This window comes from Podarcis raffonei, chromosome 5 (assembly GCF_027172205.1).
Source record: "Podarcis raffonei isolate rPodRaf1 chromosome 5, rPodRaf1.pri, whole genome shotgun sequence".
Taxonomy (NCBI): domain Eukaryota; kingdom Metazoa; phylum Chordata; class Lepidosauria; order Squamata; family Lacertidae; genus Podarcis; species Podarcis raffonei.
The window spans coordinates 78,720,079-78,743,361 of NC_070606.1; the positions used below are offsets into that span (position 1 = coordinate 78,720,079).

Sequence of the window (23,283 nt, forward strand, 5' to 3'; positions counted from 1 at the left end):
ATGCAGTGGAGTGGGATATTTTGCACGGGAGAGGTCTAATCTGCACAGGCAGGAAAATGAGCTCATGGTAGCTATCATGGTGCTTTCTAGATGGTGTAGACTACAACTCCCATCATCTCTGACTATTGCGCATGGCTGATGGGCGTTTTAGTCCAAAATGTCGGGAGGGGCCAGAATAGGCTAGAATGAAGGTGACTCGGAAACTACAACTAACCCAGAATGCGGCAGCTAGACTGGTAACTGGGAGTGGCTGCTGGGACCATATTACACCAGTCCTAAAGGATCTTCACTGGACCCCAGTACATTTCCGAGCTCAGCCTCAGCCCAATACAGTGGTACCTCGAGTTACAAATGCCTCAGGTTACAAACTCTTTAGGTTATAAACTCTGCTAACATGGAAGAGTTACCTTGAGTTGAGAACTTTGCCCCAGGTTGAGAACGGAAATCGTGTGCCGGTGGCGCAATGGCAGCAAGAGGCCCCATTAGCGAAAGCACGGCTCTAGTTAAGAACAGTTTCAGGTTAAGAACAGACCTCCAGAACGAATTAAGTTCATAACTAGAGGTACCACTGTATACCTGAAGGAGCGTCTCCACCCCCATCGTTCAGCCCAGACACTCAGGTCCAGCCCTGAGGGTCTTCTGCTGGTTCCATCACCGCGAGAAGTGAAGCTTCAGGGAACCAGGCAGAGGGCCTTCTCGGTAGTGGCGCCCTCCTTGTGGAACGCCCTCCCTTCAGATTTCAAGGAGATAAAGAACTACCTAACTTTTAGAAGACATCTGAAGGCAGCCCTATATTGGGAGGTTCTTAATGCTTGATGTTTTTATTAAGTTATTAGATATGCTGTAAGATGTCCAGAGTGGCTGGGGAAACCCAGCCAGATGGGTGGGGTGTAGTCATCATCATCATCATCATCTAGAATGCCATTTTTGTACAATCTCCCATTATTACTATTTTTTATTTTTTAAAAAACCCTTCCGATAGCCAACACTAGAACACTAGGAAGAGCTGTTCTCATCTGTCCTGGTGCCTGTTGTGCTAGTGTCCTACTTACAGGGAGTTTGTGACGTAGGGGAGACCTAAAACTTGATTCCCACCTGAAACCTGGTGCTACCTTTAAAGCCTATCCATTCATTCCCACCTCATTCTGCTCCATGTGTAGACCAGATCTGAATGTGGAAAAGCCTCAAGCTCCGTCGAGATTATAGCATGTCAAAGAGAAGGCTAAGCTGAGCCCTGTGCCTTGACTTGGTAGTTTCCTGCATGCAGTCTCCCTATCTTGGCAGATTTACAAAATGACAAGTCTTTCATCCACCCAGCACTCTGTGCTGACATTTTTCAGAGTGTTTCATTTTCTGGTCAGGGATGAGGAAGGAAAAATTACACCTCTCTCTAAGTGCAAATGGGGGGGGGGGGGAATCCCATTCTTAGGACTTTTGAGACATATAAATCAGACTAGCTGCTAGTCCCAGCCCTGCAATGGGTTAATGCCAGTGCATTATTTAAAAAGTATATTATGTAGCTTTGGGGCAAATCCCAACACTTATTTAAAACTAAAACAAACTATACTGCATTATAACAGATCTACAGCTTATTTATTTACTTAGTTATTTAAACAAAGCATATTCTGCCTTTCAATTAAAGTCCAAAGTCCAAGATGGGTTAACCTTAGTCACTGGATTGCTTAGGATGTACATAATAATTAATGATATTAATAATTATTTATTATTGCTCCAGCCACTCAGGGCGGCTCCCAACATAATATTAAAAACACAAAAACATCAAACATTAAAAACTTCCCTATACAAGGCTGCCTTCAGATGACTTCTAAAAGTCAGATAGTTGTTTTTTCCTTGACATCTGATGGGAAGGCCACTAACGAGAAGGCCCTGTGCCTGGTTCCCTGCAACCTCGCTTCTTGCAGTGTGGGAACCGGCAGAAGACCCTCAGAGCTGAACCTCAGTGTTCGGGCTGGACCAGGTGGGTGGACACTCCTTCAGGTATACATGACTTATTAAATTGAGAAGTGTTTAAGCCTTTTGCCCATGCGTTCTGTTCTTTCTCTCTTCTGCTCTAGTCTTGCCTGGGTTTACTAGATCTAATTCCATCGTTTGCCAGGGCTGGAGCCAACTAGGATCTTGAAGCTGGTTTAAGAGCTGGTCAGATGTGATCTGATCCCGGTCACCGTGGATTTCTGGTTCGTTCAGGAGAAATGGGAGAGGGTTGGGGTTAACGCAGGAAGTCTTCAGTCATAGTGTCCCAAGTTGGGAGCAGAGAAGGGGCATTGTGAGAATGAATTGCAAAGGCATGACACTCATGCATGTATGTTGCCTTGGGTTCTATCATGGCAGGAAGGCAAGAATATGAATGTAAGAGACTAGCGTATTTCTAAACTGGGCCCTCCTTAAATGGATTGTTTTTGAGGCTAGGGCTCTGGCAATTTCCATAAGATGGGAATTTCATAATATGCAGCAACTGACAAGATGCGCTCTCTTTGCCAATATGAGCAAGTTTAACAGAACACAGAGAAGCAGGATGTCTCTAAGCTATGTTGGGCCCCACCAGTGTAAAGTTTTATAGTCAGGCTGCATTTGAATTATACGTAAAGTCAGCAATAGTTTTTAAGCTTCGTTTTGAGGGATCATTGGGCAGTTATTGGGGCCTTAAGTTAGAAGAGCAATAATGGCTTTTAATGCATCCTTGAGGATGAGTCAGCAAAATTTGTGTAAGTATAATGCAGTGATACAGAATTAGGCAGCATGGCTTGTGAATGACATTTGACATTTATAAGTTATGCAAGTTTATTTTTGACGTTCCTTAATTTATTAAATTTATAACTCCACTTCCACTAAATTGTTTTTAAGGCGGATAATGATAATAATACAAATGCAGTGGATAAAATATAATGAAATAGTTTAAAGCTTCAATAAAATACAGAATAACACATGTAAAAAGGCCGGTGAGGCACCACTCAAATATTTATAATCTGTACTTTCATAATGTATATCGAGTCTGTTTACATGAGAATGACTTAGTTGGAGATCAGTGCAATTTTCTTGGTCTGCATTCAACCAAATGTATTACGGATTACTTAAGAGGTTTTCTTCTAGGATTCAGGTGATTCAGAAGCGTGGTTAGCCAAACAAAAGGTTTTGCCTGTGAAAGTGAGTAACAAATTTATTTCACTTCCTCAGTGCTTTTTCCATGACTGCTGTGTCTCATGAACAGCTCGGCCTAAAAGCTTGCTTGGTTTATGTAGCATTGTATAATACAAGAACATACTGTGTTCAGTTGGTGAACAATTTTGGAATTACTCACTATATGTTGTGAGAATATCTCAGTCCAGGCGTTCACATAGCTTCTATGGATTTTTTCACACTGCAGATTAGGCCTGACTAATTTACAAACTCTGCTAATGAGCCCTTTGGGTTTTGAACATCTGTAGAACAAAACTTTAGTAAGAAAGTCCCAAGTGTATTCAAAACATTCTTAAAATATTTTTACTGTTTTTCGGAGTCATGTGCTGCCTGCTAAAGTTGCCCTGCCAAAATGCGAACCCTCTGGTCTAGTGAATTTACTCCACTGATCTCACTTTCAGTAATCCTGTTGTGTGGCACTACTTTACTGTACTAGATCAGTACTGAACTGCGATTTATTGATTTTGGGAGGCAGGGGGACAAATTACCCAATTTTGGAGCCTGTTGTCAACGTTTCGTAACTAAAATGTGCATATCACGTCTTGACTGTACAAGATGAGTGCTGAAATGCAATTTTGAGGGAGGGGGGGAAATAAAAATGTTCAACCGCGATTTGCGATTTTGAATTTTTGCATCAACATTCGATATTAACGTCCCGGAGCTGAACCTTTACAACAACATTCAAATTTTTCCTGGCTTCTTTTGTCAAATGCTGCTGCAGTTGCATGTCATCTGTCAGATCCTGAAAAACATTGCATGTCCACAGAAAAATCAAATGCTGAATGTCGAATGCTCATGTAGAATAGCAGTAGCCAATGGGGCGTCGATATTTTTGCAGGTGTTGACCATAGAACCATAGCACTTTGCTGCATTAGTGCATTATCCAAGCGACATGTTGGAGGTGCACAAAATCGCTAGTAAACTGTAGATCAGTAGGACAAGCAACAAAGCAATAGAGAACACCCCCCCTCTCGCTCTCTCTCTTTGTGTATGTTTTTAAAAAATCATATTCAGGGGCACAGAATCTTGGTGGCTCAGTGAAGTAGCTAGATCAGTTTTCTCAGTATTATTTTGCCACAGAATATTGTATATCCTGGATAAAAACATAATCCATGAAAAATAAAAGGTTAGCATATTTAAAAGCCTGAGCACCTGGCTTGGGTCTGACGAATGCTGATTGTGCATGCGCAAGATCTCATTTAGCATACTGGACCAGAGAAGAACTTCCGGTAGAAATGGTGTTGTTTGAGCTTGACAGTTTGTCTACCGAACTAGGTAATTGCAAACTTCATGACTACAAAAAACGGAAGAGAGACAAGCCCTGCCATTTCCTGTTTGTTTGCCAGCTTGATAATCGGAATACGGTGCTAGATGGTTTTCATCTAGTGTGGCGTTGTTTTATTAAATACGTACCGGTAGTTCCAAGCCCAGCCATCTGTCCTCGTGGTTCATGGTTTAATTTTATCTTGTCACCTATCTCTTGACTGCATTCTTGCTGCTTGGTGAAGTAATTACCACACACTTTATTTATCTGATTGGAACTTTAGCTCACGCTACCGCCGAAGCTTAGAGCCTTTTAGAAAGCATTTGAAATGCATGCATAAAAACTATCTCATTACAACTCTGTGCAGGGCTGCCAATCAATCGGGGTGAAAACACAGCACAGTTGGGCTGTTTTTTGTTTTGTTTTTGCTTTTAGGATAGAAAATCAAGGACGCACCTAGTTTTTGGAGGAGGAAAACAAGAAAAAATATATTCTGAATCTCAGAAGCCAGAACAGCAAGAGGGACTGCTGCGAAGTGAAAGCAGCAATCCCTCTTGCTGTTCTGGCTTCTGGGATAGCTACGCAGCCTGCATTCGCTCCATAAGACACACACACATTTCCCCTTTCCTTTTATGAGGGAAAAAGTGAGTCTTATAGAGCAAAAAATACAGTATATTTTTGGTTCCCAGGCTTCCTGCTCCCTGCCCTTATTGTGAAAGGGTGGGATTCAAACCCTGGCCGCTGCTTAATGAAGCACTAGGACCACTGTCTGCAGCCTTCCGCTGATGCTGGCTGGGTCAGAAAGTGGAACACGGGGAAATCACTGCACCTTCCTGAATTGTGTGATGGCAGTGGGGCTAGCTTGGGATCCAGTGGATCCTAGATCAGCTCTGCTCTTCCCCTTCCCCACCCTAGCACTCCCCGTTTCCGGACTTTCCATGGGCTGCTGCTGGCAGGGCTGTTACCAGGGGCGCATCAGCCCTCCCACATGCTTGGCAGGTGGAACGGGAAACTCTGTAATACTGCCATCCCTCTTTGCCAGCAGCCCAGTGCAAAGTGGGCATCATGGGTTTTAGTCCCCGGTGAATAGCAGGACTTTACAGATTCGGGCTGGATGCTAGCTGACCAATATTTTCTACTAGCTGATTATGAAGTGTAGTCCCACTATGATACTGCGACAGTAACATAATGCATTTTCAAAAGCCAGTATGAGGCCCACCAGCTATATAGGCTAATAAACACTCCACATATTTTTCTTTTTATCTGCAATTCAGTTCACGACTTTTGACTTCCTTTTGTTCCTTGCTTTTCTAATTTTTAAGGCTGATTAATGCTGCATTAAATGAATGCTGTTTGTACATTTCCTTGCATGTGTGTTTTGACTTCCCATGGAGCAAAACAACCAGTATTCTGCTAAATCAATTACGGAACCATGGATGCATGTATACGAAGCATAAACAGAGGGTTCCTACTCAAATGTGTTTTCCCTTTGATGACAAGTGTAATGAGAATATGAAAATGAATCCATTTCTTTGGAGCAATAATAGAGCGTAGTTTAAAGTGAAATCTTCCTTTTGTAGCTGATGTTTGTAATTTTTTCAGTGCTAATTCTTTAGCCTCTCCATTTAGTAATCCTCTGAATAATTGATTAATTGAATGGCTGGAAAAATCTGGAAACAAGTTTCAGTTATGTTCCTTACTCGTTTGAAGCCCCAGAGAGCAAGATTATTTCTATTTTCTTGTATAGTTTAGGAACAACATTCTTTCTGAGATTCCCTGACACAGGCTGTACATCAGGGGTCAGCAAACATTTTCAGCAGGGGGCTGGTCCACTGTCCCTCAGACCTAGTGGGGGGGGGCGGACTTGTTATTGTTGTTTAGTCGTTTAGTCGTGTCCGACTCTTCGTCACCCCATGGACCAGAGCATGCCAGGCACTCCTGTCTTCCCCTGCCTCCCGCAGTTTGGTCAAACTCATGCTGGTAGCTTCGAGAACACTGTCCAGCCATCTCGTCCTCTGTCGTCCCCTTCTCCTTGTGCCCTCCATCTTTCCCCAAATCAGGGTCTTTTCCAGGGAGTCTTTTCTTCTCATGAGGTGGCCAAAGTATTGGAGCCTCAGCTTCACGATTTTGAAAAAAAATATGAACGAATTCCTATGCCCCACAAATAACCCAGAGATGCATTTTAAATAAAAGGACACATTCTACTCATGTAAAAACACCAGGCAGGCCCCACAAATAACCCAGAGATGCATTTTAAATAAAAGCACACATTCTACTCATGTAAAAACACGCTGATTCCCAGACCATCCATGGGCTAGATTTAGAAGGTGATTGGGTTGGATCCGGCCCCCGACCCTTAGTTTGCCTACCCATGCTGTACAGCTTCCCACCAGAAGTGGATTGCCTGGTGGGGTGGAACCACAATGCTAGCTTTGCGGCAGTGGCATCCCTGGACCCGGGAGGGAGCAGGGTAAGGGTGAGAAGACTGGGAGGTCAGGGCTGGGTAGTCAGAACCAAGATGGTGCTCATTCCGGTGTGCCTGCAAAACCCTTACCTCCTTCCTGCCGCCCATCTCGTGCCTCCCCTTTTCAAGCAGCAGTGGCACTATTTCCAGGAAGCTAGTGTAGTGGCTCCTCTCCACTGGTGAGCTGCATCAGCTTGCCACTCTTGCAGGATAGACGTAGCCATGTATGGTGGCCCATGGAGGTCTCCATTGGTTTCCTACATTTGCTGTATGTATGGGACTGTAAACAGCAACAACACTGGTTGGTCAGGCAGGCCTCTTATACATGACTGGAGTAGAGATGGTAGATTCTGAAATTTTTTGGCTCTCATTTTCCCAGTCCTAAATTCGGCTCCCCAGATCTCTGGAGCGATTTTTAAAAATTTCCTTAAAAAAATCTTCATGAAAATTATTCAGCAACTTTGTGTGAATTTCTCATAGCAACTGCATGTTGTATGTGCAGTTTTGACCAATGTGCACATGCTTGCCAGTAGTTTCTCCCAGTACAATGCATATAATATTATTTTCACTAATATATTCATTTTTCATGCACACATCTTTCTCATATATGTATTTTTGTAAATGTTGAATGGTTGGACAGCGGCACTGCAAAATCTGGATAAGTGTGAATTTTGAAGGACGGCAGTATTTCAGTTCTCATATTGTTTCAGAAAGTGTGAATTTGATCAATGTGACTTTAAAGCGAACAGAGTCAAATTTATCCCCCATCCGTAGACTGCAGATTGCATTTTGATTACCTACCAGCTTCACTTTCTGCCTACTCTCCTCTTCCCAAATATCCTTGTGATATTTCCTGTTTAGCTCCAAATATTCCAGAATTTGGCAAGAAAGAGAACTGTTGTCTCAACCCTGCCCATCTCTTGAGATTACTTGGGATAAAGTCTTTTTCTAGTGTTAAATAGAAGAATGCATAAGCAAATAGTGAAAATGCATACAAGTCATTGGAAAATATTAAAATAATGAAAAACTGACTTTAAAAATTGCCAAGTGTTATTCTTAGTTCAGTCCCCCTGCCCTGAAGTTACTACTTTGATAAAGCCTGTAAAAACAGAACAGTAAGAAAACCTAGAGAGCGCAACCATTGGTTTACATAGATTCCTATTTTACTTCCATTACATTTTGATATTTTTGGGTGTGATATTGACCACAAATTTGTTAATTTAAAGTTTAATGATCTGGAGCTTTTTTTCTTTTTCTTTTGGTGGAAAATATTATATACCTGGAAAGGTGTATATTAGAGAATTCATTGTCCAGGCTCTGTCACAATTCTCCACATAACTTTCAGAGTCTCATAATCTTCAGCCCATAATTATTCCTGTTCAAGCATTTAAGCCTTACTCCTACATATAACAGGGGAGCAAAATATTTGTTATGACATACTGCCCATAAAGGTTTGTGTTTTGATTTAGGAAACTGATATAAAAATGTCACCGGATGCTTAGTCAAGATATTCAGCAGAATAATGCAGCGTCCGTGCCCATATTTTTAGGGCTAAAGTGCTCTTTAAATGGCAGTAATTTGCCTTGGTGTTCTCTTTTTTTTAAAGAAAACGGGAAGATGTGTTAAGGGCAGATGGGGAAAAAAAATCAGGGCCAGTTTGTGAAATTGGCTTTGTGAAGTATATCTAGTATAATTTCATGCCCTTTCCACATGACCCTCTTTAATTCTTCTCTACCCAGCTCATATTCTCCCAAGTTAATGTTTATTTACGTCTTCCTCCTTGCAACCCCAGAAGCTCTGCTTATGTGAAAACATAGCCCTATGAGCAGGAGAGGGTGGAAATAATCAAAACATTGCAGTCACTTGGAGCATGCAAGGAGCAGACAGTTGCTTCATACAGATTAAAGCAAGCTTGTGAATCACTGCCCTTTATCCTGCTAATTTAGACTTCTTTTAAATACCCTCTTTGGGCTTTGTTAAGCCCTTTAGAACTCTTCTTGGTGTATTTCACTGAAGTTGCTAAACTGAGGCCAGAATGAGCCTGGAAGCAGATCTTCCCTGTAGCAGAACCTTGAACTTACTTCTCAGTGATGTCTGTTAAATATTTGCAGTTCAAGGGTTTTGAAACTTTGCCCCAGTGAGACTTGGGGACGGGGAGGGTGGAATGTGTTCAAATCATCGCAGGGATGATAAAGGCAAGGCAAGGGGAGACAGCTTAAATGCTTGGTGCTCATTTTCCTCCGAGGCTGGGGGAAGGGGCAGGTTAAATGAATCTAGAAGGGATAGGAGGAGGCTACACAGCAGTGGATTCATGGCAAAAGGTCCAGTGCTTGCTAAAAGTGCAGAAATAAATAAAGGTAAAGGTAAAGGTACCCCTGCCCGCACGGGCCAGTCTTGCCAGACTCTAGGGTTGTGCGCTCATCTCACTCTATAGGCCGGGAGCCAGCGCTGTCCGCAGACACTTCCGGGTCACGTGGCCAGCGTGACAAGCTGCATCTGGCGAGCCAGCGCAGCACACGGAACGCCGTTTACCTTCCCGCTGGTAAGCGGTCCCTATTTATCTACTTGCACCCGGGGGTGCTTTCGAACTGCTAGGTTGGCAGGCGCTGGGACCGAACGACGGGAGCGCACCCCGCTGCGGGGATTCGAACCGCCGACCATGCGATCGGCAAGTCCTAGGTGCTGAGGTTTTACCCACAGCGCCACCCGCGTCCCTGAAATAAATAAGGAGTTGTATAATTGTCCACCGGCACAACCAATCAGTGCAACAAGCTCAGAGGCAGAAGGCAGAAAAAGGACATGGTCTAAACTAGGAAGCTGGGATATGGTCAAGGAGGAGCAGCTTATAAAATAGTGGAGGCTCCTCACACTTTGAGTACTTAGGATATAATTTTTTTTGTAGCTGAATGTTTGAAATCAATTTCAATTTTAAAGTTTGTAGGCATCCTGGAGGTTGATCAGTGTTGGGAACAGGATACAGTGGTACCTCGGGTTACAGACGCTTCAGGTTACAGGCGCTTCAGGTTACAGGCTCCACTAACCCAGAAATAGTACCTCAGGTTGAGAACTTTACCTCAGGATGAGAACAAAAATCGCGTGGCGGCGGCAGGGGGAGGCCCTATTAGCTAAAGTGGTACCTCAGGTTAAGAACAGTTTCAGGTTAAGAAGGGACCTCCGGAACGAATTAAGTTATTAATCCAAGGTACCACTGTATTGGACTAGAACAGGCAGGGGATGCTATATTGCAGCCATCCAGGTTTTTGAACTACTATTCCATTCATCTCCAATCGTTGGCCAGACTGGTTGGGGAGGATGGCGGCTGGAATCAAACAACATCCACAGCCAAATGCTACTCAATCCTGGGTTAGACCCTAAGTTTGCTTAGTATAGTTTTTGTCTTGTATTCTTAGGCATATGGGATTGAGCACTAAATGTCAGTGAACCTCAATGGATATGTTCAAGCTGTTGCCTCTATTACTGTCACTGTTTAACATTTATGTTTTTGAAATCTTATACGTTCCCTCCATTTCAAAGAAAATTCAGGGTGGCGGCTTACAAAAAACAGGTTGACAGTAATGAAATATATGGCAATCCCCATTAAAAACTACAGATGGGGACATCAAACCCCCCAAAATCCCAAGATAGCTAATGAAATGAAGGCATAACAGATACACCAGCAAAAAGAGAACAATCAGGTAATAGCTGTTTGAAAAAACAAACACCCACCCTGTCTGTTAGCCACTTAAAACAATACAGTGGTGTGTGGTGTACCTCATTGTGAAGAAGTATTAAACAGGTTAGAGGCTCTAGCTGTAGTTCCTAGGGGGTCCTAGTTTCTGTCATGGTGTCCCATTGCGCCAGAAGCGGTTTAGTCATGCTGGCCACATGACCCAGAAAGCTGTCTGTGGACAAACGCTGGCTCCCTCGGCCTGAAAGCGAGATAAGCACCACCTTTGGCTGGACTTAACTGTCATGGGGTCCTTTACCTTTTTTTACCTTTACCCAGTTCAATAAGGGATAGATTTCTTTAGGAACATATATTTATTTTTATTTTTAAAAATAAATAAACCCTACTGCTATTATTGATAACAAACATCCCCAATGCAAAAATAAATAATAACACCACCATTCTTTGAAACAACTTCACCAACTAATAACAATGTTGCTACCATTTTGCTGTATTGTGACTAATACATTAAACAAGCTAGTAGTATAACATTGTGTTTTATCTTTATCTGTTTAGGGGTTTTAAAGGTTAACACCAGCACCTTGAATTTGCAGATCAATAACAATGTGCTGTGCTGTTCAAAGAACAGGGTGGAGTTGGTTTTGCCCTATAATTCTTTGCCATAGCTGCATATATCCATGCAGTATGTATCCATTTGCTGCATGAAATACTTGGGTAAATACCAAAGTAGAAGGTTGTGCATTGTTAATTTTAGTATTCAGCATCTTGCTACAGAAATGTTGGAGATCCTTATTAAATGGATAACAACATACACAGTTTCTTGCGATCAACCATTTATGGCATATTTTATTGTGGCGATAAGCAGGTAACCATAAAACACACTTCTCTTTTCAGTATATCTATCTTTCTGTATGTGTTTTATAGCATATTTTGGGATAAAGAGAAAGTAATTATTTCCACAGCAGTAGACATAATGAACAAAAAAGGATTGCTAGAAAATGTAAAAAAATATATATCCAGAAATTGCTATTCCTTTAGAAACCTCTTGCTCACGTCGTGTAATATTGATCACTTGTGACTTTGCACACTGTAACTTTGGGAAAAGATAGATTTTTATCTCCTCTTCCAAAGAGCATTTAAAGAGTGGCATGGTGATTCCACTGATGAATGACTGAAGGAGGTTTCTGGATTGATGAATCTGGAACTGGGGTGGTGTTTTCACAGACCGAATTCCAATAACATGCCAAGACTGATTGCGGCATGCTCTGCACCTAATCACAGAGGATTTCTGTGTCCTAGCTGGTTAGTGCTGCAATTATGGCTTTTAAATGGGGTGGGGTGGGGGGTGGGAGACCACTGTAAGAGAGGCCAACATTCCTCTTGTTACTTTGCTCCAGGAAATCAAAATACTAAAGACAGCAAGGTTAAAAATCTCCCAGTCTCACTGTTTTATCTTTTTGATTCCTTGTCTTTATAAGAGGTTAAGAGCAGGATCCCATATGTGTTTACTTAAAAGTAAGCCCCATTGAGTTCAGCGGGACTTAGGGAAGAGTGTACTTAAGCACCTTGAACTTCATAAATCTTACTACTTAGTAAGGTAAAGGTAAAGGGACCCCTGACCATTAGGTCCAGTCATGACCGACTCTGGGGTTGTGGCGCTCATCTCGCTTTATTGGCCGAGGGAGCCGGCGTACAGCTTCTGGGTCATGTGGCCAGCATGACTAAGCTGCTTCTGGCGAACCAGAGCAGCGCACGGAAACACCGTTTACCTTCCCGCCAGAGCGGTACCTATTTATCTACTTGTACTTTGACGTGCTTTCGAACTGCTAGGTTGGCAGGAGCAGGGACCGAGCAACGAGAGCTCACCCTGTTGCGGGGATTCGAACCGCCGACCTTCTGATCAGCAAGTCCTAGACTCTGTGGTTTAACCCACAGTGCCAGCCACGTCCCTACTTAGTAGGCATGTATAAAGTCGCACTGCAAAGCTGCAATCTTTTGCCCACTTGCCTGGCAGTGGTCCCCACTGAACTCAGTGGGACTTACTTTTGAGCAGACATAGAATCAAACAGTGGTAGAGTTGGAAGGGACCCTGAGGATCGTCTGGTCCAATCCCCTTCAATGCAGGAATATGCAGCTGCTCCTTACGGGGACCGAACTTGCAACCTTGGCATTATCAGCGCCATGCTTTAACCAACTGAGCTACGTATTAGCACTGTACTGAAATGTCTGAGGGCTGGAATGGTGGAAGAAATTTGAATATCGCCTTATGCATTAGGCAAGACTAGTATGTTCACCGTTTTCTTGGTTGCGTAGATGTACTGGGGAAAAGATGGCATGGCAATTGGTTTTTATTAGAATAGTGCTTAACTCGTTTTACTGGAGGGGCCCCTTGAAGAAGAGCGGGAGATTGGTTGTTTGAAGGCCCTATGCTAGCTTTCCAGGAGGCGGGTTGCTGCTGCTTACAGGGGGGGGGGGGCGGACAAGGCCAGCACGGTGCAAATGCACCAGCAGGAACACAGGATTGGCTTTGCCAGTGTGTTTACACCACACAGACTTCCACATTGCCTCGTCCCTGTTCCTCCCAGCATGCAACAGTGACCCACCTCCCAGGAAGCTAGTGTAGTGGCTCACATGGCAAGCCAGTTCTTCAGGCCAGGATTCTGCTACTACCTTTCAGGTGTGTGGCTAGGAGCTGCCCCTTCATACATTTCTCATGCTTGCGAATTGGCTGCAGGTGGCTGGACTTGGTTCTGGGCTTGCCTCTTGCCGATCCCATCTTTAGGTTCTGATGTAAGTATACCTACAAAGGCACTTCCATGCATAAGGAATAAAATATGCACCCGCAAGTAGAAATCACTACACTTTCCCCCCATGCTTAGAGAATTTCATCAGGCAGGCAAAGGGTGCTCCAAGCTTTCTGAGAGAGAGAGAGAACAAATCCTAAGGAACAAATTCAACGCTTGTGAAAACACCCTCTGCTTTTCAGAGTTAACTAAACTGGAACAAAACCGTGCAATCTTGTGAAAGTCCCGTCAGATTAATTTGGTTTATGAAATTTACAACAGCTCTTCTCTCTCCCACGGGCCGAAAAATACCGCAGTTGTTTGCCTCTCTGAATAATAATCATTACCATCTTCATCTCTCTCTCTTTCTCTGTCTGTCTTTTTTTCCTTCTTCTTCTGGCGGAGAGTATCCTGACTAGTAATAGTGCAAAGCAAACTCCTTTCTTAAAGAAGCCATTTTAAGACGTGAGCCCCTAGGGAGCTGAGTTCTGGTGTGAACACGAGCCTCAGAAAACCGTAGGCCGTTTGTTGACGCTATCGCTTTAAGTGTCGACCCGAAGCGTATCGTGTTGCTTTAAACCAGATTGCCTGCTTAATATTTAAGGTGACGGTTATGGAATCACTTTATCCCCTCCGAGATTGGCTTTGGAGGCGGCTGGGCAGGCTGAAGATACCCACCGCTCCTACCTCCTAGGCTTGTATTTTGTATTGAAGGTATTTCTGTTCCTTCCTAACCTGCCTGGGATCTACTAGCAGGCTATGTGCTGACTGAACGGAATAGTTCTCCAGCAGTTTAAAAAAAAAAAAGAGAGAGAGAGAGAGAGAGAGAGAGAGAGAGAGAGAGAGAGAGAAGTCGAGCTGATTTCTGTAGAGGAGGCAGGGCTTATGGTTTAGAAGGAAGTGAACTGGATAGGTCAGGAGACTGTACCATTTGTGAACACCCCTTTCCCTTTTATATTCATCTGTCAGATACAGTAGGCGTGCTCTGGGCTTGCTGGGCTTCGATGCAAAGCGGGGAGAAAAGCAGCCTAAATGTGACCTGCAGTTGGGAAGCTTGCTGCTTTTCCTGCTTTCCTTTTTATCCACCCCCCCCTTGCTCTGCAGGCCACCCCCTTTCCTCTGCCTGGACGCTGCAAGCACTTGGTGCTGGAGTTGGAAGCTGTTTAGAAAAAAAACCCCAGCTAACATGGTTTATTCCACTCGCTGCATGTTGGGTAAATTTCAAAACCCACATGGTCGTCCTCTTGCAGTGGAATAAAGTCGCATCTGATGGACGTCTTCTCTGCTTATAGCATAGCAATGAACGTCTGACAGGCGCGACCTTTCATAAGACAGCCCACACGACTGGCTTTCTGCCCAGAATATTGCTGCAACACTGTCTGTGATTGGTTATCTCCCTATCATCATGCCTTGCTTCAGAAGGGCAGAACGGCCCCCTTTTTAATAAGCCCACGATGGCCGGCTGCAATATGCTGCACTGTAAGTATTTTTTGTTTTGTTTTGAGACCGAGAAGGGGGGGTGGGGAATCATGCTGTGTAGAGAGTAGTAAGGCGGAGAGGAGCACATGGCGACGTGATTATGCTGTGAGACATCAGTGAAGTGCTGCTTGGTAAATTTTAACGTATCTGTTTTTTCTACAGGTTGGTACTAAGAAGTGCCTTTCCTGACGTCTCTGCTGCTTGGAACCGCTTCTAGAGCAGACTCTGCTTTTTGCCTTGCTTGCTGCCAGCTAGACTGCGACGACAGCTCATCCACTCTCCACCTCTAGCCCAGCCACCCCTCCCCTCATTTCTACTTATAATCAAGAGAAAGAGAAAGAGAGAGAAAAAAAAGCTCTAAGCATCAGGCGTTGCCCTAGGCTGCTTTAGTTACTCTTTTAGAAATATTAAGCATAACGACAACAACAAAAGTTTGCTGGAAAAGTGAGATAATCTTCTGCCAGAAAGGAAAAAAAAATCAAAGAGAGAAGGAGCAAAATAAACCGTTCCTTGATTTATCTCTTTAAACTGCTGCATCTGTCTGTGCCAAACTAATTGATACCAATTGCGCCACACCAAAAAAATTGAATAAATCGAAATCTCAATAATAAAATTAATAATAACAATTGCAGATTCAGCCGTGTGGAGATTCTCCTTTCAGGCAACTTTTTCCTGAGAGCAGCTTGGAAATTCTCTGCTGAAGGGTCTCCCACGTTCTGCTGCTTGCATTTTGGCCTCCCAATTTGGCACTCAAGAATGGTTTACTGAGAGCACAAGGCTCATTCCAGGCCACACTTTTAAATGCTCATTTTTCTGACGACCTTAAGTTCCAAAACCACCCCCCTCTTCTGATTGACAGTTTTGCGCTGTGACTTTCTAGTGGGAAATCTATTCCTTGCTGTTGCGACAACACAACTTTACATCTTTTAACGTTGGGCTTTGGGGCTTTGGGGGAAGCATTTTGGAGGTGGCATTTTTCAGCGTTTCCAGTCTTATCAGTTTGGCCTCTTCTCTCTCTCCTTTTTTTTTTAATTTGTTTGTTTCATTGACAATTTTAACTACCTGTAAAAAAATCTAAACATGGCTGTAAGTGTCACACCAATCCGGGACACAAAATGGCTAACACTGGAAGTGTGTCGTGAGTTCCAAAGAGGGACTTGCTCACGTCCAGATACGGAATGTAAATTTGCACATCCATCGAAAAGCTGCCAAGTTGAAAATGGACGAGTAATCGCCTGCTTTGATTCATTGAAAGTGAGTAAATATTATCATTCTTTTCAAAGCTAAGACAGAAATAATGACTGAAACAGTTGTAATCACTGAAGCAATTGAGTTTTAAAGGATGCTATTTTTTAATCTTATTAATGAGGTTGTGGTTTTAATAATTATGCTTTAAGGCAGGGAGAGAGTGTGGGGTTTTTCAGAAGGGCTAGGCTCTGTTTTCTTGCAGTTTATTATAGTTCCTTCATCCTTAGAATTACAGTGTATCTTTAAGTTGGAATGTTAAGAAGCACCATTTGTGCACCTCAGATGAGTGTTAGTCCATAGTACTGCAAAAAGCAAATACAATTCACGTTTAGACTGAAAGATGGACTCAGGTCTGAACTGTTAAAGGCTGGGATTATCTACTCTGAAAGCTCTTACTGCAATAAATTTATTAGTCATTAGGACATGAAAGGGTTCTGCTTTTTTTCTTTTGTAGAAAAAAATCAACGGATAATTCTCTGTGTGTGCTTAAAGTGAAAAAAATTAGAGTCCTCAAACTAAAGGCCATGTCTTCTGAACAATTGCCTGGTGCTGAGAGCATACCTAGATAGTTGTTGTGTGTAGTCAGCAGTCACAAAGTCTGAGAATTTCCTTCGTTAACATTGCACTAAAAATCTTAATTAAAAGATCACTTGTATAAGTCTTAGCTTATGAAAGGATCGCCTGTTTAAATATTGGATTTGAAAACCATGTTTCCGCACTTATGAAAGAGAACTATAGCTAATGCTCTATGGATATATTACTGCTTCAGGAAAATGGATGATGTCTAGAATTGCTGTTTTCAAATATGTCCCTGCTTTCATCAGTCAGGCTTGAGACTTATCTTCTGCCCTAGTTTACCATGCTTGAAATCCCAGACTTGTTTATTTGGGAGACAGGTTGTAGCTAAGTGGTGGAGCATCTGCTTTGCATGCAGAAGGTTTCAAGTTCACTCCCTGGCATCTGTATGGCTGGAATTGTTCCTTGTCTGAAACCCTGTAGTGTCTCTGCCATTCAGCGTTGGAAATACTGAGCTAGGTATACCAGTGGTCTGGCATAAGGCATATGTTCCTTTGAGCATACAGATTAGGGCTTCAGTCTAGCATGCACTTACCTGGGAGTAATCCCCATTGAACATGGTGGAATTTACTTCCAAGTAAAAATACATAGGCTTACGCTCAATGCACCTTGACCTCAACATGCCACAGTCCATGCAGGTAAAGGGCTTGAATTTCAAATTGCTTAGTCTGATTGACTTAAATGGAACTGAACTGATTTAAATGCAAGTATTTAGGCTTCATTTAGGGTTCTGAATCTGGTTGAGAGCCAGGATGGCTTTTGCATGTTACAGAGCAGTGAGAAATTGATACGTGGTTGAGTCATGCGCGCGCGCACACACACACACACACACACACACACACTTTTCCTGCCTCTGGTGTAATGTCTAAAGAAGTGATGCCTGTAATTGATGAACCTACAGCTGGACAAAGTGGAAGTTGAAGGAGAAATGTATGTTTGCTTGTTTTAAAATGAAATAGGGCTGCCATTCCAGCCAAATATTTGGACTTGAAATTAGGCTGCGAAGGGGCAAATGTTCAGCTCTGCCTCGTTTATGACTGGACTTGTTCATACTGACTGGACAGCAGTCGCCGGAACTGTGAGAAAAGTCAACTCTCTGCTCTGTGTTTCCTTTGGCGGCTGAAGGCATGTTGTGGGTTGTGACTTGCCATTTGGCCATATCACACTCAAGGTCAGCTTAGATTTTCTTGCTGTAGAATAACGTTGTAATACCGCTTGTCAGTCACATAGGCCATGTTGGAGTGATGATCATCTGCCTGCCTGCCTATCTATCTGTCTATTGCTGTTTTCGGATGCTCCATAGCTAGCGCACAAATATATGTTGGCCCTGGGAGCCTTGGTTGCCAAAGCTAGTGAGCCAAGGATTTGTCGTTTTGTTCTGCTGCTTGGCAACCATAGCCATTCTTAAGGATCAGGAAAGCTCTCCATTAAGCGTTGCTGCTAGGTAACTTCCATTCATTTGATTACGGGGACCATTGTGCAAGCTGTTGTTGCAATGACTGAGGGATGCAGCGCAAAGGGCAGATGAAAGACATTCAGTACTACACCTTAGCCATAGGCCACGGGTAAGGCGTGTCAGTCCCCATGACCAGATGTGGCCCTCCAAGCTTCTCTATCTGGGTCTTGGTGACTGTGCCATGCCACCTCTCACCAGCCCTGCTCCAAACCTGTTTCAAGAGCTTTTGCCCGACTGGAAGCTTTTGCAAACTACGAGAGAATTTGTTCTTTTCCTCCCCACCCCCAAATATTTTTTTGTTTATAAAATTGTATATCCTCCCCTTCAGTTCTGCTGAAACTCTTGGAGCAACTTACAGTGGTGGAATAAAACAAGTGATTTGTTTTTTCATATTTGTATCTCACTTCTCATCCGTTACGGAACCCAAGGTGAAACGTGTGGTTTCTGGGGTGTCTTCCATTCATTCGGTGTTCTGGAATGGGGAAAGGCTGTAGCTCAGTGGTAGAGCACGTACTTTTCTTGCAGAAGGTCCCTGGCATCTCCAGTTAGAGTTGGGAGAGACTCCTGCCTGAAATGTTGGAGAGCTGCTGGAAGTTAGTGTAGCCGGTACTGAGATAGATGGAGCATTGCTCTGACTCTATATAAGGTAACTTCCTTTGCCCCAGGCTCAGGCGTTCTTAGCACCAGCAAGGTAAGTGCCTTCGGACTATACTCCCAGCCATTTAAAAACGTGGATTTTCAATACAAAGCAACAGACTATACAGGGAAGGGTTGAGTTCAGTGTTAGAAACTCAGATATATATGCCAGGCTCCAAATGGCTTCTTAAACCAATGTTACAGTCACCAAAACGAAATGTTTAGTTGTCATTTTTGGGCAAGACAGTGCTAAATAATGGTCTGACCGTGATTGAATATCAGTTAAACATCTGGCTAGTTCAGATAACAGCATCTCTTCTCCCTCCTCCCCTGTTGAGCCTGAAGGGGACTTCAGTCTTCTGTGGCAAGGATGGATGATGTCTCGATGCCTAAGCATGGAAACTTTTAAACTGGTGTGGGGAAGACCTGACCCACCAGATGTTGAGGAACTGTAACTCACATCGGCACCAGCGAGTATAATCAATGGCCAGGGATGGTGGAAACTGTAGCTCAGCAACATCTGGAGGGCCAGAGGTTCCTCACACCTGCTTTAAAACGTTGAATAGGACACAAAATGAAAATTTTGTTGGGCCACAAATAGTGTGCAGCTGCAGTCAAACTATAATTAAACATTTTATGTCCCTTGATCATGAAATTTTGCTTTTTATGGAACTATTCACAAGGCTGGTTTAACTGCTTATTGGAGTTGTCTACTCATGGGAACAAGTGTGCTGTTGTGAGGAGGAATTGCAAAGGAGACCTCAGCTTGACTTCTTGGAGTGGATTCTGGTTTTCAAGCTCCCACCATGCATGGAAGTTGATGTGGTATCTTGCTTGAGGCTCCACAACCACCCTAGAACTAGCACCTAGTAAGCAATGATAGAGTTGTCATGCCCAGAATGCAGAGTCTGGTGAAATTGAAAATCCATACACACAACAATATAGTGTGACTTTATTTTGATTTTGATTCACCATAAAAAAAATTGTTTTTTTCGGGTTTGCAAGCCACCTTCTAAGACGTTTTCCTAAAAGATGTGTTGCAAATGTAATAAATGGAATCATAGTCCATAGTCATCCAGTCCAACCCCCTGCAATGCAGGAATATGCAGCTGTCCCACACAGGGATCGAACCTGCAACCTTGGCGTTATCAACGCCAAGCTCTAAGCAACTGTGCTATAATACAGAAAAGCTGTGAATCCAACAGATGTGTTTGTGCATTCTTACTCTCATATAAATAAGATTATCATTTAACCTCGATCAGCATATTCTGACATAAATTGGTAATAAACACAGACCCTTGGAGATTACTCATTATTTGGAAGACTCAAAATCCTGAAGACAGATGCAATCCCCAGATACTTCCCATTTTAACACCATAGCAAATTACTTTCACTCATTTGCTTAGTTAGTGCATCACATGTATGACTCCCTACTGGCATGTGCATATATATATATATATATATCCAGGAGGGGGAATGTAAAGCTTGGCAAGTGTGCTAACACATATGTTAATTAAGCCTGAGTATACTTTCAAACGATGGAACAGAATCAGAAGATTTCTTTCAAGAACATTACAAATCAGAGTTTTCACCTTAATGCAGGATCTTTTGAAATGTTAAATCTTAAGAATTGTCTCTTGGGGTTGATCCATGCGGCTATCAATCTCAGATCAGTGGATTAAATTGTAGAGCCCTTCGTCTCCTCCCTGTGGGTAGAGTCCCACAATTTATGAAGAAAGCTCCAGAGCTCAGTGGTTGGGCCAATGCTGTATATATAGAAGGTCCTAGATTCTGATCATGGCATCTGGCCAATACCTTAGTGACCAGCAAAATATGTAGGCATCAGTGGACTAGAGGAATCAGTGGTTATCTGATACCGATAACCTCAGCACACTCATGTAACTTACATGACTCCATAATAGTTTAGCAGAGCAGGTTTTCCACCAAATGGAACAAGGTAGTAGTGGGGTAACCTGTACCAAGTTATGTGTCTTCATATGCATATTGATTATTTATAGTGATGTGTGATTTACGAAAAAATGAAAGGTAATCAGCAAATAAAATTTAATAAAATCCTAATGAACCACAACAAAAACTAGTTCAACAGATGGCAATGTAAAGTCTACTGTTGTTCTGAAAAGGATGGCAGTGGAGAGGCTAAATTGAACTCTTTTGGAAGAACGTTTGAGCATTAAAGCTACCACCAAGAAGGCTCTGTTCCTTGTAGAGGCTTAACCTAGCCTCTCCGTAAGAGAGAATCTGGAGCAGGACACCCTGAAAAGGTGTGTGTGTGTGTGTAATAGGAGAAGATGTTGCCTGAGATTAATCAGGACCTAAGCTGTTTAGGACTGTAAAGGTCAGGACTTACACTTCAAGTTGGGCTTAGAAACGAATTGGCAGCCGGTGCAGCTGTCTCAAAATAGGTGAAATATGAGAGATCCTATCCGTTTCTGTCAGCAGGCAGGCTGCCATATTCTCGCCACAAGCTGAAATTTCAAAGGTAGCCCCATGTAGAGGGTATCACAGTAGTCTAATCTGGACATTGCTAAAGCATGAATGGCATTGGCTGAAACATTGCTAGCATGCACCTTGAGATGTCTGACATATGGGAGTCGAAAGCAGGCAATGCCAAGCTTTTAATAAGTAAACATTTTAATATTTTACAGTCTATTCTTTGTCCTGCCTCAGAATCTTTCTGAACTCCTTTATAGGCCAGGATTGTTACTGAATTTCTGCCCTACTCCCAGCAGGAAAATAAATACTCCTGCACCCCCTGTTTGTAATTAGCTTTAATGTAAGTAAAGATTACCGTTGTTATTTATTATGCAGGCTTTCGGGCAATTAAAGGGAAAAAACGAGGTTGTATTCTGAGGTCAGTCTGGTCTTTTCTGCCTCGTGGCAAAAAAATAATAATACGAACTTAAACTGTTGAAAATGAATAGCAAGTAAAACGTTTCTGTAAAAATAAGATGTATATTGCAAAATAAGCTATACGTTGTATATCATGAACTAAAAAGTTTGGTGATGATTACATTTATGTGAGGTATATTTTCTGTACAAACACCTCAGTAGGAAAAACAGTTACAAAACTGTTAATCTAAACAGTTATAAAAACATTTAACCACCTCTAAAATGCATATGAAAATAATAGTAAATTAGTTCTAAAGGCTAGCAGCCTTTCATATTGGAAAGGACATTGAAGGTTTGAGCGTGCCTATGTTATGAGGGTGTTAATGGGGGGAAAACCAGTTATTACTCAGAGGGTGTGTATATATGTGACTTGTTTAGGTTAAAAAAATAAACATTTAGCAAGCTCTCCATCTGATAAAAGGTGATCAAGGTAAGGCAGAATGTTTGTAGTTCTTGTCTAGCAGCTGCATTTGAGTGCAAGATGGATATTGCCCAATATGCTTTTGCTATTTTTAGAATATTGTAGCAGGCAAAGCAAACACTTTCTGAGGAGACCCTGTGAAATGGCAGAACCTTCAGCTGTGCTGTTTCAGTCTTTGGCTATGCTCCCAGGTACCACGGCATTTCATATTCTCTATGGACCAGGGGCATTTGGTTCAAAGATAAAAATGCAGTTTTTTAGATGGCCACCTACTGAAACCTACACACACACACACACACACACACACACACAAACAGAGGGTGAATCTTAAAAGAGGCCCCGTGGAACGTGTACTCTGTATCTATGGGGCCTTTTTTAAAGGACTCACCCTGTATATAGTGTGTGTGGGGGGGGGAGAGGGAAATGAATAGAGGGTAGCTCTTTGTGGGCTACCTTTGAAGGTTACCCGGAAACTACAACTAATCCAGAATGTGGCAGCTAGACTGGTGACTGGGAGCGGCCGCCGAGACCACATAACAGCGGTTTTGAAAGACCTACATTGGCTCCCAGTACGTTTCCAAGCACAATTGAAAGTGTTGGTGCTGACCTTTAAAGCCCTAAACGGCCTTGGTCCAGTATACCTGAAGGAGTGTCTCCACCCCCATCGTTGTACCTGGACACTGAGGTCTAGCGCCAAGGGCCTTCAGGCAGTTCCCTCATTACAAGAAGCCAAGTTACAGGGAACCAGGCAGAGGGCCTTCTTGGTAGTGGCCCCCCTCCCTGTGGAATGCCCTCCCACCAGATGTCATAGAGAACAACAACTACCAAACTTTTAGAAGACATCTGAAGGCAGCCCTGTTTAGGGAAGCTTTTAATGTTTGACGGACTATTGTATTTTAATATTTTGTTGGAAGCTACCCAGAGTGGCTGGGAAAGCCCAGCCAGATGGGCGGGGTATAAATAAATTAGTATTATTATTATTATTGATAAAAAACAACAGGGAGGGAATCTATCTTGATGGTAGAACAGATGTTTTGCATGTAGAACGTGCCAGGTTTGATCCTTGGGATCTCCACTTGGAAAGATCACATAAAGAAGATAGAAAAGACCTATGCCTGGGGCACTGCTAATTGGTTTAGTTTCTGTAGTTGAACTGGCTGGTA

General features: G+C 42.9%; 1 protein-coding gene across 16 annotated transcripts in view; it reads left to right on the plus strand.

Moving 5' to 3' along the window:
• MBNL1 (muscleblind like splicing regulator 1) overlaps positions 1–23,283 on the plus strand; it is a 179,194-nt gene that overhangs the window by 21,777 nt on the left and 134,134 nt on the right. For 11 of the 16 annotated variants that reach the window (XM_053390304.1, XM_053390305.1, XM_053390306.1 and 8 more), the window contains exon 2: positions 15,036–16,127. The exons of 1 other annotated variant lie outside the window; for it this stretch is intronic. In XM_053390304.1, coding sequence (XP_053246279.1) covers positions 15,954–16,127 — 174 coding nt within the window. In that variant the 5' untranslated portion in view covers positions 15,036–15,953. Of the gene's footprint in view, positions 1–3,141; positions 3,163–14,395; positions 14,874–14,934; positions 15,005–15,035; positions 16,128–23,283 lie in introns of those variants that run through there. 4 more of the 16 variants (XM_053390298.1, XM_053390299.1, XM_053390297.1 and 1 more) reach the window with 4 other exon arrangements.